At 41.3% G+C, this 15,316-nt stretch overlaps 1 protein-coding gene across 1 annotated transcript; it reads right to left on the reverse strand.

The window, feature by feature from the left end:
• Positions 1 to 840: 840 nt before the first annotated feature.
• Positions 841 to 15,316, reverse strand: pcdh12 (protocadherin 12). The gene is made up of 4 exons (XM_084133217.1): positions 11,876 to 15,316; positions 10,266 to 10,357; positions 9,184 to 9,329; positions 841 to 2,008 (listed from the first exon to the last, which is right to left on the reverse strand). Exons 1-4 carry the CDS (start codon positions 14,771 to 14,773, stop codon positions 1,653 to 1,655), a joined length of 3,492 nt encoding a protein of 1,163 aa, XP_083989343.1. The 5' UTR covers positions 14,774 to 15,316; the 3' UTR covers positions 841 to 1,652.

A 15,316-nucleotide genomic window follows, 5' to 3' on the forward strand; every position in this document is an offset into this window, starting at 1 on the left:
AGTATTTCACTGAGGCATGATCATGAGGAGCTGAGCGCCAGCAGGGGGCGCCCATCACCTGTCAAACTCACTCATCATCTGTCAAACTCACTCATCATCTGTCAAACTCACTCATCACCTGTCAAACTCACTCATCACCTGTCATAATTCATACATAATACAGGATACAGTTATATATTGTAGGTGTGCAGCCGTCCTCCTTCAGCTCGTGCTTCTCTCGTCTTTCTGCTGTCAAATCTGCTTTTTTATTAAGTGAATCTTAGAGTAACTTTGATATTGTTCAAGATGAACACTTACTGGACTGAGGCGACTGAGGTTTGATTATACATCATAATTTTTTTTTTTTTTTTTTTTTTAGAAAAGTAAAATATGATCATCAGGCTTTTGATTAAGGTTTATTTGTTTATCTCTCATTTATCGTTATATTGCATTGCATTATATGTTTTAAAACTATAGATCATAAAACTACACATTTAAATATCATCTTACTAAGACTATTGGCAGATATTGATATTTATGCATTTTAAGTATCTGCTATACTGTTATAAAGATCACATTGATTTACATTACAATCATGATATTTTTGTTAATATGCATATCAGCATCTGCAGCGAATAGCATATTTTTCCTCATTTTCAGCCTCTGAATAAAACAGCTGTTTTCCTCCATATTCTCACTACCATATCAGACAATACGAGCCATAAACGCCTGGTGGATGAAATATGATATATCCAACTGCTTTTATACAACCAGTAAATAAACAAGACGTTCAAATTGATATTTGTATTATTATTATTATTATTCGTGGGGACATAAATGTTGAAAAAATAAAAACAGCACGAGTTTGTCAAATCGTTTATTTCGCTTACATGGTTTACAAGCAGAAAAAGTGCTGACAATTATGAATAAAAAAGCACTACACACAGGCCTATACAAAATTATATTGCAGAAAAAAAAAAAATTATACATCTTTAATATCAATAACTTATGGCATTCAAAGAAAAACCAGTAACACTCAGAGCCTATGAGTTTCGTCGTCAGTGCTTCGCAGTATTTACAGTGTTCGGCTTATCTCTACGTTTACAGTAGTCTTAAAGAAAAACCTGCAGGGTAAAGTCACAGACCCAGTGAATGCCGTTACAAACTAATATCCACATTAGAGAAGTGACGGAAAATCAAGTGGGAGTTGATCAGACCTGCAGATTTAGTGAGTTTGACGTGTTCAGGACATATAACACTCGTTCATCAACACACACACTTCAGAGCTCACCAGTTAACGGTTCGGCTCAAGGACTTATGAAACAACTACATTATTTTCAGTTTTATTTCATGCAATGAAGGGTTGTTCTTATTTTTTTATTCTTATAAAAATAAAAAACGTTCTTGTCATGGCCTGTTCCAGACAGACCCGGTTGAAAGAAGGAAGACATTATTAGGGATTTTTAGAGGTCAGGCTCGTGTTCTTGAGGCGTCCCAGACAGCAACACTGTGTCGGCCCAGATCCGGCCCACATCCGGTTAATGGTAAATGTAGAAATGGTAGTGGTAGTTAATGGTAGTTGATCCAGATGTGGGCCGGATCCCCAAAATGACATGGCACCAGAAATCAGAAATGTTTTTTTCTGTTGTTGTGGCAAGGGTTGGTGCACTGCATTATGGGTGAGTGTGTGTGTGTGGCGTGTCTAGGCCGAGCGAGCGCCTGTACGCGGCCGAGAGCCTGTAGAGCACATCGGCCCGAGGACACGACTGGGCTTCGGCCTTCTGGGTCAGGAGCATCTCGAACAGAGAGCTCACCTCGGACATCAGCGCTCGGCCCTCCAGCACGCTCTTGCCCGGGCTCTTCCCGAAGGTGGAGAACGAGCTGGGGTCGTCGGGACGGGCCTCGGGACCCCGGGCATCAGGGGACGGGGGCCCGTCAGGGACAAACAGGTTCTCATGGTAGTCCGCTGTCAGAGGGAGAGAGAGACGGGCCATCCATGCTGGATCGGGGATGTCTGAGAACACATCGTCTACACAAACAGAGAGAAGAAATATGGCAGAGACATTTTATACACTGATATAGTTGATCAGAGTGCATTAACATTTACAACAGCATGGATAATTCAAAGTTAGCAATAAGGTACGAGAGCCGGTGCTTTATGGTGAATAGGTCACGGCTGAAGGCCATTGTTAGACTTATACTTATTCACGATACAACACTAGCCTTTTATTAAATATTACATATTAAAATTTTAAATACATATTAAAGGCATATAATATGTATCAATGTATCAATGGAACTTTCATGAAGTAAAATCACTAAAAGCATTCCTTCCGCTGGAAAAAATAGTCCCTGATCATGAACAGCAACAGAAGTTACACACATTATTTCTCCATTAGATGGAGACAAGCACTGTCTTTATGAGTGAGTCAGTCAGTAGAGAAGACTTTTACACTGAAAGGACTCAAACTTGAGAACACGGAGAAGTGAAGCAGCTGACAGAGGACTATGGCACGGGAAAACCCCTGAACTGTTAAAATAACAAGATATTGCAGCGGACATTCAAACGGATTTTTATTATGAATATAGGACTGATCTACTGTAAATGCAGGTATACTCGATCTCTCACCATACTCTGTAAGACTCTTGCGTTGCTAAGAGTGGTTGCTAGGGGTGTTGTGTAGTGATACACAGAACCGTCGGGTGAAGCGGCCATAGCCGTGTTTTATCGTGAATAACACAGATATTGACCAATCAGAATCAAGGGCGGCAACTAACCGTTTAATAAAGAGATAAACTATTGGGAATAAAGTTCTGTGGGTTCTATACTGGTTCTATATAGAACTCTAGGGTTCTTCACACAGTTTTGAAGAACCCAAATGCCAGAAAGATGCTATATTAGGAGAAATGCATAATACTTTCATGTTTAACAGGTTATTTTAGTTGTTTTTAGTGATAAAGTATGTTTGGTTTAAAGGGATAGTTCACCCAAAAATGAAACTTATGTCATAATTTAGTCACCCTGAATTTGTTCAAAACGTGTATGAGTTTCTTTCTTCTGCTATACACAAAATAATATATGCTGAAGAATGTTTGCAAACAAACAGGTGATTGACCCAAACACTGACTTCCATTTCCATTCTTTTTTTGTTCTTTAACACTTTTTGAATGGAAAAGAGTGGACAAAACAACCCATTTTTTCCATGACTGAAAAATAATTGTACAGTTTTCAAATAGACATATTGATAAAAACATTTGACAAAAGAAACCATTTGTGAAGGCTGCCTAAACCTGCTGAGTCTTCACTTGTTTACTGGTTTGAGTTTGTGTAGGAGAAAAACAGGATGGCATTTATCTTGAGTACAGTAAACAGCCGTTTCCTCGTCTTCATCAGCACTGCGGGGTTTACTGTAACACATATGAGTATCGACAGCACCGCGCGTCTAAAAATGACACTCTTAGCCACAGTTTTACAGGGAGAAGGAGGTGATTCAGTGCATCAGTAAACAAGGACATTACCGTCCTCAAGCCAGAGACATTCCACAGATGCTCAGTTAAGTGGATAATGTTAAATTTGGTTATAACTGAGATCTAATTCACAGGTTTTCTGTTTGTGTGTGAGTGAAGCAGCCTCTTAAACACCAGGGCATCTATATTTACACGAAGAACCATGAAACCTTTCTTTATAGTGAGAAAATGTTTCTTCACATTATTAAAATGTTGTTCACACTAAAACATGGTTCTTTAAGAACTGTTAAATGAAAGGTTGTTCTATGGCACAAACGTAGATGGTGTTTTCACAGTGATGCCGTACAGAAGAACCATTTTAGGTTCCTCAGAGAATCTTTCAGTGAGCAGTGAACCCCTTTTTCTTAGTGTGAAGAGCATTTTAACAACTTTGTCCACAACAAAGAACATTTGCAGAATGGAAAAGTTCTATAGATGTTCTTCATGCCAATAAAGAACCGTTATTTCTACAAAGAGTGTATTGCAAAGAGTGTATTGCGTGGAGCTTTGACACAGCCGCACACACTGAGGCCTGGCAGTTTTACAGCCCTTTTGAGCTTTTTTTTGTCCTTGCCTGATTTCTGGGTCTTGATTAAAGATGTGGAGAAACAAAAGGTCTCAGCTTGTTTGAGTATAGATCAAACGACGCCACATCACAGAGATGAACCGCATCACTTCCTCTCTCTACACACCCCTTCACTTATTATTCACAAATAATTATATGGGCCATCCTACATTTCTTGCTTTTACTTCACAAATCTCCTTCAGTGCCTCATAATTAGTGATGGAGGGAAATGGTAGAATGGTTAATTCATCTGAAACTCTTAAAGCCGTTAACCCACAGACATGGTTAAAGTCCCACCACAGAGAGCCCAACCACATCCAAACAACCACCGGCAGACTTACACACGTAACAGTGACATGTGTGTGACACTCAGCCTGTGTTTGCTGGTTAGAGTCAGAATCAGAGCGATTATTAAATCTTTAAAGTTAGCGTTATAGTTAACCCTCGCTGTGAAAGAGTTTTAAATCTGGCATTTTATCACCTGTGTTTTTTAGTAACTTTAGTAACATTTGACATTTCTGTCCTTGGGGTATGCATAACACACACACACACACACACACACACACATATCGCCTGCATTGTGTTAAAGGGTTAAAGGCACACTGTGAAGGAATTGTGTTTTTGTCAAACAGCGACCCCTAGAGTCGCTATGGAATACTTGCACTGTCGTAAATACCCCTCCACCCCCCCACCTCCCACCCTGTACACCGGTACCTGCGTCAGGCATGGAATAGGCACAGATAGACTCCGAAGACATGATTATTGCAATTTATCATAATAGTTTGCAAGTTGTGCTCGTTTACACTATTTACAACCTCTACGTTAGGCTTATTTATGTCCTGATAATTATGTGAGATATTAAAAACTGTTCTCATGATAATCGCAAGAATCAACGTCAACAGCGTCGTCTGATATCCCTCAGGACTACGTGATAAATACACCTCACAACACCTGAGTTCAGCTGGCAAACTAGTTCGTGAGGCAAGCTATAAAACATAACGCAAAAAACACGTAAGAGAAACGAGTGTTTTTTTAGCAAGTCTGTAAACAGCTCTGATAATCGAAAGCTAGCTAGACATATGTGGAAATTATTGGACTGGTCTAATTATCAGCAATAAATGAATGAACAGCATATAAAAAAAATTACATACAAGCAAGTGCAACAACATACAACATAGAATGCAAACAAGTTTACAAATAAGAGATTTATTTACTGGCCACTTCGTGCGTTTTCTCAGATCAGATAGCTATCTAATTTATCAAAACAATTCTATTTACACCTGGTCACATAAATGTGTTTTTGCGAAACGGATTTAAATCCGATCTTCAATTCTCGCGCTATATGCAGATTTAATGGAGTGCACGTCACCGAAAGCAACAGATATGAGCTGCATTATTGATCATCAGCTAAAATTTCAAAATCAAAGACCGCAATAAGAGAGAGCGGCAACAGCCCTGGTAAGATCATTTAATTTCTTTACTTTTAATGATGATGATTGTGTGTTAAGCGTCTGCGACTTACTTTCACTTTGATTTGCGATAGTTTGCACGTTGTCTTGATGACTATGCTCAGTTGCTCATATGCGGTGATGTGTGTTCCAGTAGCGTCGTCATATCTGGCAATAACATATAGCCTATAACACGCTCTCACACGTTTTTATTTTTAGCATTTTTGGGAGGAGTACAATTTACATGTGGTTTCAACAACCAGATGCATTTACACTTGTCCAGTTTCGTCTGGAATGCGTCTCAGACCTCCTCCTGAAGTGGTTTGAGGGATCGGATTCAAATCCATCTTGAATGCGTTTCGGAGGGCATTTACACCTGGACTTTTCACGATCGGATAGCTATCCCATCTGAGAAAACGCATGAAGTGGCCAGGTGTAAACAGCCCCATGACAAAAACATACGCACGAAAGCCGAAGACAAACGCTGGTTGGCCTCTGACGTCCAAATTTGAGGAAGTGGTGGGGGAAGTGACGTATGCCGTAAAGCAGTCGAAATTTGTAGTTCTTGTTGTGCTTGGGTTACTACCCGAACCCCGAAGTTACATAGTGCCAGTAAAAGCGATACAGACCCCGTCAGGCTATGGCAGACGTGTCATTCAACCTATTGTAAGTCGATGTACCATCACAAGGGTCTTGGAAATATATTATGAAGGTTGAAAAGTTTCACAGTGTGCCTTTAACAATAAGGGTTAAAGCATGAGGTGAAGAGCCCAAGGACATGTGAATATTTGTGTGTGTGTGTGTGTGTGTGTGTGTGTGTGTGTGTGTGTGTGTGTGTGTGTGTGTGCGTGCGTGCGTGGGTGTGTGTGTGTGTGTGTGCGTGCGTGTGTGCGTGTGTGTGTGTGTATGTGTGCGTGTGTGTGTGTGACTCTTGAAGTCACTCTGCTGAAGGGGTTGTCATCACTCAGAGGCTGTGAGTCAGGGGTTAAACTGAGACGACTCATTCCCATATTCCCTCTGTTCTTATATGTATCTGCATGCTTCAGAAAGAAAAGCCCGGTTACAGTAAACACACACTACGCCTGTCTCCTCTAGCATGACTAACACCACTGCCAGATGAAGCTCTCAGGCAACACTGACTCAGCCAGAACACTAAACCACACACTCTGCTCCTGAACCCAGAGAACTGACGAGTTGACTGCTGAGAAACCTTATAAGTGGACTCTTATAATACATCACAGTGGAGCGCTCTACATGTGTCCAGCAGAGCGACACACTGCAGAGAATAATCACATGAAGGACACTCAACTCACAGCTCAGTCCAAAAGAGTTTGATGTTTGCATATTCAAAGCACACACAAATATTATTTTTTACTGATAATTCACTACTGGAATGAATGCATTAATAGACAAAATTCTCTCAGCTCTAACCACCATGTTAAATTAATTTAGATTGACCAAAGCTATGGTTCTTAAAGTTCTCCTATCATGCTCTTCTACAGGTTCCTGGAGTCTTCTACACAAGGATTACATCCAAGATCAAATGAACACTTTCATCTTCTCATCACATCCACTGCAGCATCAGCTCTATTCTCACAGTCTGAAACAGTTTGATAAAGGATTCGGTCTCTCTAAACCCCGCCTTTCCGAGAGCCTGCTCTGCTCTGATTGGTCAGTCTGTTGTGATTGGTCGACTCTGCTTTGATTAGTCAGTCTGTTGTGATCGGTCTACTCTGCTCTGATTGGTCTGTTGTGATCGGTCTACTCTGCTCTGATTGGTCAGTCTGTTGTGATCGGTCTACTCTGCTCTGATTGGTCTGTTGTGATTGGTCTACTCTGCTCTGATTGGTCTGTTGTGATCGGTCTACTCTGCTCTGATTGGTCTGTTGTGATCGGTCTACTCTGCTCTAATTGGTTCGTGCTGGAAGTGAAACTGGAATTACTGGCGACTCGTTTAAGGCAGTTCAGAAATTATTCTTTCTTTTGGGAGACAATAACTCCATTTATCTGCACTTTAATCTTTGAAACTTTGCAGACCTTTTACATTCACAAACAGCTACATTACACACTACATGAAATTAATGTCAAAAAAGCTAAATGGGGCTCTTAAAAGGCAGCTTAATGCTGCTGTCTACCTCTGGAGAGTGGAGACACCTGTGAAGACGTGTGTTTGGACAGCAGCATGTAAACTCATTCACTGTGTATCTCTGACTGAGGTAAAACTGCTCAGACATCAGAGAGAGAAAACAGAGAAAACAAACCAGACCTTTGATTCAGGAGAACAAAAAAGGTCCCCGTTAATTTAGAGCGTGCTAAATCTCCGAACAATAGATGGAAGGAACTGCTCACAAACATTTACTCTATACATAGACAAAGGAAACACAGCGGCAGAAATCTACGTATGTCAGATCAACAAACTTTACGCATGGATGTTTCTGCCGTATTTGTTGTCTTACTGGACTGTATATGGAAAAGAATGTGGTAAACAGGATAAATGTGAGATATCTGGAAATCCCGTATAACAAGTAGTAAATCCTGTGTTGTATTCAGAATCAGGAAACCATTTCATGTCACCTGACTTTACACAGTTAGCTCTGTTCCTCTAATTCTACTCACATTCGTTACAGTTTTGCAGAGTTACAAAGGGATAATATTAAGTCCAATATTTCAGTGTTTGTATCTCTCAGCTCTGTGTTTGTAGCACACTTCATATTCAGTACAACATCACTGTTACTTGTGTGGTATGACTTAAATTTATAATTCACCCATAAATGAAAGTACTATCATCATTTACTCACCCTCATTTCGTTTGTTTAATTTAGGCTTTTATTCATGCAGAAACATTGATCAATGCATATAGACACAGCAAATCAAATATGTTAAAGTCCCCCTGTGGTGAAAATCCAGCTTTTAATGTTGTTTATGTGTCTATGTGGTGTTTTTAATGTGCTTTAAGACAAACCATGTGTAAATTCATAAGTCGACTCCATTGCTGAGTATTTTCTCCTTAAAACTGCAGTGAACCAAAGACAGTCTCAAAAACACGCTTTGAAATCGCTGGTGTTTCTGACGTCACAAACTACCTTGTAACCAATCAGATCAACGTGTGATCGTCAACCAGTGGATCTCTGAGCTGAGTGAGTGAGTGGAGGCGGGGCTCATTTGCATATTCATAGAACTGCATACTAAATGAGGCAAGGGTGTCGAGTTACATTCAAGATATTTTAAGACATGAAGAAAATAGCGTCCTTTTTTTCCTTGAATTTTTTTTTCATGGGGAAAAAAAACATTTAAATATGTAAAAAAAATGAAAATATGTTTTGGTGATCAAAGATGAGTTTTAGGGGATAAAATTATTGACTACAGGGGGACTTTAAATAGAAGCTCAAATGCTTGACCCACGACAACCAATGAGGTTTGTTCTCGCTAATCAAGCAAGCATGTGCATTGATCAAAGCCTAAATTAAATTATCATTTAAAGCGGTTTTGTCTCTTCAGACTGTACTTTTTGACGCATGAAAAAGTTTTGGTTGTGTGGACTTTCAATTGATAGACATTGATATCCTTATTTGCATTTTGAATAACAAAATGAGGTTGAGTAAATGATGACAGTTTCGGGTGAACTATCCCTTTAATTGGACTCAAATTAAAATAATAATTGGTTTTAAAAGTATGAACATTTACCAGATGCCAGCAGGTTATTGAGGCCTTCTTCATATAAGGGGTCGACAGGTGAGTCTCTGCCGGTTTCCCAGTCCATATCACCCATTTCACTCTCGCCATGACCGCTGTCTTTAGTGCTCAGCCAATCAGCATCCTGAGCCCCTGACCTACAGCACACAACGACAACACAGCCATCAGAGCGTTTCAGAAACATGTTCAGCATCACAGTGAGTGAAAGAGCTCAGAAAGACATAGTAGGATGTTTAGAAAAATGAAGCATGTGAAATGTGGGACGACTGGCAAATTAATTGGATATAAGGCTAATCTGTATTATGTATAGTATAGATGTGTATTATTATGGTATTTTTAACATGGTACCTGGATACTATTTATAGACACATCCATGATGGAATACTATGGTATTCAATGTAGTACTATTTAAATACCATGATATTTTTATATGGTGATCATTCAGTACCATTATATATTGAAGTACCAAGTACACTGTACCATCACTGTACCATGGTGCCGGCACAATACAGGGAATATCAGTGAAACAGGTACGATTATCTCTAATATCAGTTAACTAGTCTTCTCAAAGCTGGGATTTTTCTGTGAGCTAACATTGAAACTCAAACAATACAGCACACAGCAAAAGGAAGTGACTGTGCTGTCTTTGTTTTCAGCAAGCCCTGTCTCGCCCAGGTGAATCACAGTCTATCCTTTCTCTTCTGGATTCTAAATGAACATGAGTGAAATTCATAGAAACAGTAGTGGATTCTGCTGGATACCAATCAGAAGACAAACAGTCATTCTCACTGACTGATCCCATACAGCAACGTAGAGTCGGCCCAGATCCGGCCCACATCTGGTACACGTGGTGATTCCACACGGCCCGGATGTGGGCCGGATCTGGGCCTACACTACGTTGCTGTCTGGGATGGTTACGTCCTTTTCTTTATACCAGAAATCTACCTGATAAACAGATCAACTTCTAAGATGGCTATTGTGATAGTTTGGTTATTGTGGTATTGCTTTGTGTTCTGTGTTATTTAGTCAAGAGTTGTATAAATAAAGTAAAAAGGAAGTTAAAAAAGGTTTACCGGCCAGTCCTGTGTGAATACTTGTTTCCACGGAAATTTGGTCGAGGCTGAAGTTGTCCCTGATGCAAAAGAGACAGGAGCTGAGACACCTGCTGTAGAATTAAAGAGACACAACATTTATCATTTATTACAGCATATGGGGGAACTTATCACATCATTATTACAGTATATGGGGGAACTTAACTCACTTTAATCTATTATATAATAATCAAACATAATAGACAGTTAATCATGTAACCAAACAATTTGTGTGTTCAAGATGTCTGAACTACCACATATCCAATGCATGACAACTTTGAAGGCCATTTGGTTTTGGTAGAATGTCATAATTCACAATATCATTTTTGTTTAGGTTTCACCTAATTTTGATGGTCCCTTTTGAACATTCTGTAACATTGTTGCACCTACATGTCTCTCATTAAAGTGTTAGTAGAGTATTAGTAGACTGGTAGGGTTAGAATAAGTAGACAGGTAGTTACAAAGTCAGTCAGTAGATTGTCTGTTGGAGGACCAGCACGATAAAGAGTTAGCAGATATTAAGCAGACAGTCTACTAATACTCTAATGAGAGTTTGTTGGCATGTAGTTGCAACGTTACTTATAGTCAACATAACGTTCAAAAGGGACCATCAAAATAAAGTGTTACCTTTGTTTGTTGCAGATTAAGCTACAACATAGTAGACGGCCAGCCTCCATTAAGCACTCTGGGATGGGAAAATGGGTTAGAGAGATTGTTAAGTTGTTAAGGACAGGAAGCTGTTTCTACACAGGGTCTATTCTTCTAGAGGCTATTTCCTTCCAGGATGCACAGAAGAAACCCAGCCTTGGCTGCGAGGACCGGCACCGGTGACATTTCAACCCCTTTCCTCTGCAGCCGCCACAGGTCTAATTTGCCAACTGGGCCAAGTGAGTAAGGGAGGGTGGATTAGAGAGGAGGAAAAGAGAAAGGGGTGGAGGGAGGTCAGGATCCACGCTCTTCCTGACTGGCCCCAGTATTCACGTGAGGGCTCAAACCCGTGCCAGGACCTTTTGTTCTGCTAAACACTTTGGTAGAGGTAAGCATCTGGGTGGACCCAGACCCAAAGGATACAGCGTTTGACTAGCACAGCACTTTTGGGTGTTTTGAAATATTAGCTGGTGAAAAGTAGTTATTCTCACTTTTCTTTTTGAATATAATGAGAATCAGATCAGTTCAAGCTATTTGTTGCTGACTCCCTCCAGCCCATACATGCCAGAGGAGTATAATGTTACTGTGCAGAAGTATCATAGACCATGGAATGAATCTGTATTTTCTTCTCACATTCAGTGGGACTCTGTAATGTGATAACATTGAGGATTGGCAGTGTTTTCTCCTGAGGCATATTAAAGGTTTAAGTTACTGTGTGACACTGAACTGTTTCTGGATACACTTCATCATGCCTTCATCATCTGTCAGCTGTCCCCTAAGGCTGCTATAGATATGGGCCAGTACAACTCCAGAGTGGGAAAACTATCATCTACTTGAGCTTATATGAACTGGAGTGCCTTGAAATAGCCTTCAAAGTAGAATGTATTTTCATATCTGAAATGTTAAAATAATAATAAATAAAAAAAAAAGACAAATTCTCTTACTTGCACCTCCGGTGAGGCAGAGGACAGTTCAATAGAACCGTTTTCTGCAAAGGCCGCCATAGAGAGCCGAACGAGATTCCTCAGGATCTGCCTGTGGTCTGACTCTTCCATCCGTCCTCTTCTTTCTGTGGTCTTTGGTCTCCGTAATGTGGCCTGATTACTAGGAACTGAAGCCATTGTTTGTGAGGGGTCCATGTTCATGGGCTTGACTTCGTCATTTTTGTTTCGTCTAAGTGTGCTGGTCTGTGAGTTTGCGAAAGAAGAGGACGAAGAATTTCTGGTCTTTTGCAGGGTTCGATAGGGTGTTCCTGGGTTATAGGGAAGTGTCCCGTTCCACTCTATGCTCCCAGGCTTTCTGAGTATCTTGCTTTGAGTGAGTGGTGGGTTCCCATCCATTTCCATATGAGCTTGATTTTGAGTCATGCGAGCAAGGGTTGGTGTAAGGGTAAATTGGCCCTGTGGATTTGGTTTTTCCACTAAGGGTGATGTAGATGACAATGCCTCAGCTTCATCTTCTTGTGGGGTTTCTTTACGACCCCGAAGCGCCGGTACCAACTGGATGTCAGTCTTGTGAATGTGCTTTTGAGGCCGTCGTGGGTGACGTGTGTAGGTTGACTCAGCTTGCCTACAGTTGTAAGCACGGTTATCCCGTTTGTGAGGATGACAGAATGTCTTGGCCAAAGCAATGGCTAGAAATAAAACCAGGCAGGTTGATCCAAGGCAAATGGCCAAAAGCATTGTAGAACTGTACTTGGCCTGGTTATCATGAGACAAGTTCTTCAGGTGGTCACGAAAGTTGATGAAAGTTACTTCCAAAGTGGTTCTTGTGCTAAGCATAGGCGTTCCCATATCAGATACCACTATGCCCAGCTTAAAAGTTCTGCCGATCAATTCTGTGGCATTAGATGTGTTCACATAGAGCTCCCCAGAAGCTTTGTCAAGAAAAAATATGTTAGAAGGGTTGCCATCTGTTATCCTAAAACTGAGTCTTCCATTGAGACCAGAATCTGGATCACTGGCCCGAATGGTAGTGGCCAGAAAACCTTCGGGTTTATTGAGGGAAGAGTAATTTCTTGGTTTGTGGAAGTTATCCTCCAGGGCTTTACCTCCAAGTTCAGTCACAATCTCCCCTTTGTCCACATTCACTGGGACATTTAGCAATGCAACTCCCTTCTTGGGAGGTGGCTCATGGATTATGGGGTAATTGTCATTAATGTCCTGTACCTCTACCAGCACTTCTGCACTACTGGTCTTTCGTGGGTATCCTTGATCTACTGCCTCAACAATAAATGAGTAGGAACGGGATTCCTCATAGTCTAATGATTGCTGGACAGTTACGGCCCCACTGCTGGGGTGGACGGAGAAAAATGCTGTTGGTGTCCCCAGTTCATTTGACTCTTTAATGGAGAATGATACCCTTCCACTGAGGTCCAGGTCATCATCATGTGCCTCCACTGTCAAGAAATGGAAACCAGGTGTGTTGTTCTCTTTGAGGACACTCCGGTAGTGACTTTTAGTAAACATTGGTGCGTTATCGTTTTCATCCAAAACATGGACAGTCATGTGCTTAATGCAGGACAGAGAAGGATCACCACTGTCTTGCGCTAGAAGAGTAAGATTATATTCCATCTGTCTCTCACGATCCAGAGTATCATTGGTTACAATCATGTAATTGTCTCCATGGATTTGTTTGAGTCTGAAGGGGCCAGATCCACTCAGAATGTGCACTCGTGTCTGCCCGTTCGCCCCAGAATCGGCATCAGATACCATCACGAGTGCAAGGAAAGCTTCATTTGGTGCTCCTTCTGAGACTGTTGCAACAGGGGAATTTTGTGGATTCCATGTTATGTGTATCCGGGGAGCATTATCGTTGACATCTCGCAATTTGACCTGCAACTTGTGGTGGGATGGGTTAGCATTGGGCCCCAGATCTCGAGCTTGAATGTCTACCTCATACACATTCTTTTCTTCAAAATCTAAAGGGCCTTGTAAAGTCAAAGCACCTGTTTTGGGATGGATGCTAAATAGTCTTTGCACTTCCTGTGGGACATGTTTACTAAGAGAGTACTCAACCTCTCCATTAGCACCTTGATCAGGGTCTGTAGCACGGAGATTGATGACTATCGTCCCACGGACTGTGTCCTCCGCTAGCTCAATAACTGTTGGGGCCTCCTCAAATACAGGGCTATTGTCGTTGGAGTCGAGAATCGTGACTTTAACTTTTGTGCTGCCTGATTTTGGTGGGTTTCCATTGTCCCAGGCTGTCAGAACCAGTTCTAAAGATGGCTGCAACTCCCTGTCCAATTCTTTGATGACCACTAGTTCGGCCTGCTTGGCCCCTCCAGAGGTTCGGACATCCAGAGAAAAGTGCAGGTTGGAGGACAGGGAGTAAGTCTGCAGGCCGTTCGGTCCCGAATCTGGATCTACCGCACGGTCCAGAGGGATGCGCATTTTTAGTGAGGCCGTCTCCGAGATCTCCACCTCCTGCACGAGACTGGGAAAGACTGGGCTGTGGTCATTAAGGTCCATCACCTCCACGTGAACTGAGAGGAAATGCATAGCACCACCCTTTCTGTAGAGCACACTGAAGGCCAGTTCACAAAGTTCTTCACCCGAGCATAGCTCCTCGCGGTCCAGCTGGCCAAGTGTTGACACGGTACCATCCCTTAAAGCAACTGTGACCGGTGGGGCGTGTCCATGCTGCACGACCCGGAAGTTTTCCAGTGACCCAGTCACCCCGCGCTCACGTAGGTCATCCAGCAGGCAACCCACCCGAGTCCCTGAGGGCTGTTCTTCCCAGACACGATATTGGATAATGAGCGGAGCGGAGCCCATATTGTGGGCGTAACAGGGTGGACACTCAATAAGAGCTGCCAGAAGGAGCAAAACCTGGAGCATGACTGTGTGTGAGGTTTCCTATTTCCTTTTACGTGGAGTCAGATGTGTTAAGCACCTAGATAGGCATTCTAATGCATCACAAGACATCTACAATTCACAAAAGATATTAAAAAAACTATACACCATTACCTACTCTATGGTTAAAAAGCAATACTAAAAAGTAGAAAAATGCTTTAAAACTAATTAATGATGAAACCAGTACCACCACAACCAGGTACTCTATAAATTACCATTTACAGTACATATAAAAGTCACAAAAATTAGAAAATGATATCATTTTATAGTTACTTCACTTCATAGAAGTGTTACCCGTAAAACTGAGTTTTACTGATATCAACAGACATGTTACTTAATACAAATATTAAACAATAAACAATCATGGTAAAATTTTGATCACTATTCTCACAACAAAACCACTTTCATGAAAGATTATTTCCAGACCCTTCTGATTTTTAAATAAAGCTTAAGACAGTTCAATGTTATTCTAAAGCACTACTCACTCACACACAGCTGCTGCTTCCCGGCTTAGGACTAAAGTGAGGA

Source organism: Abramis brama, assembly GCF_963993115.1.
Source record: "Abramis brama genome assembly, chromosome: 13".
In the NCBI taxonomy this organism is placed as follows: Eukaryota; Metazoa; Chordata; class Actinopteri; order Cypriniformes; family Leuciscidae; genus Abramis; species Abramis brama.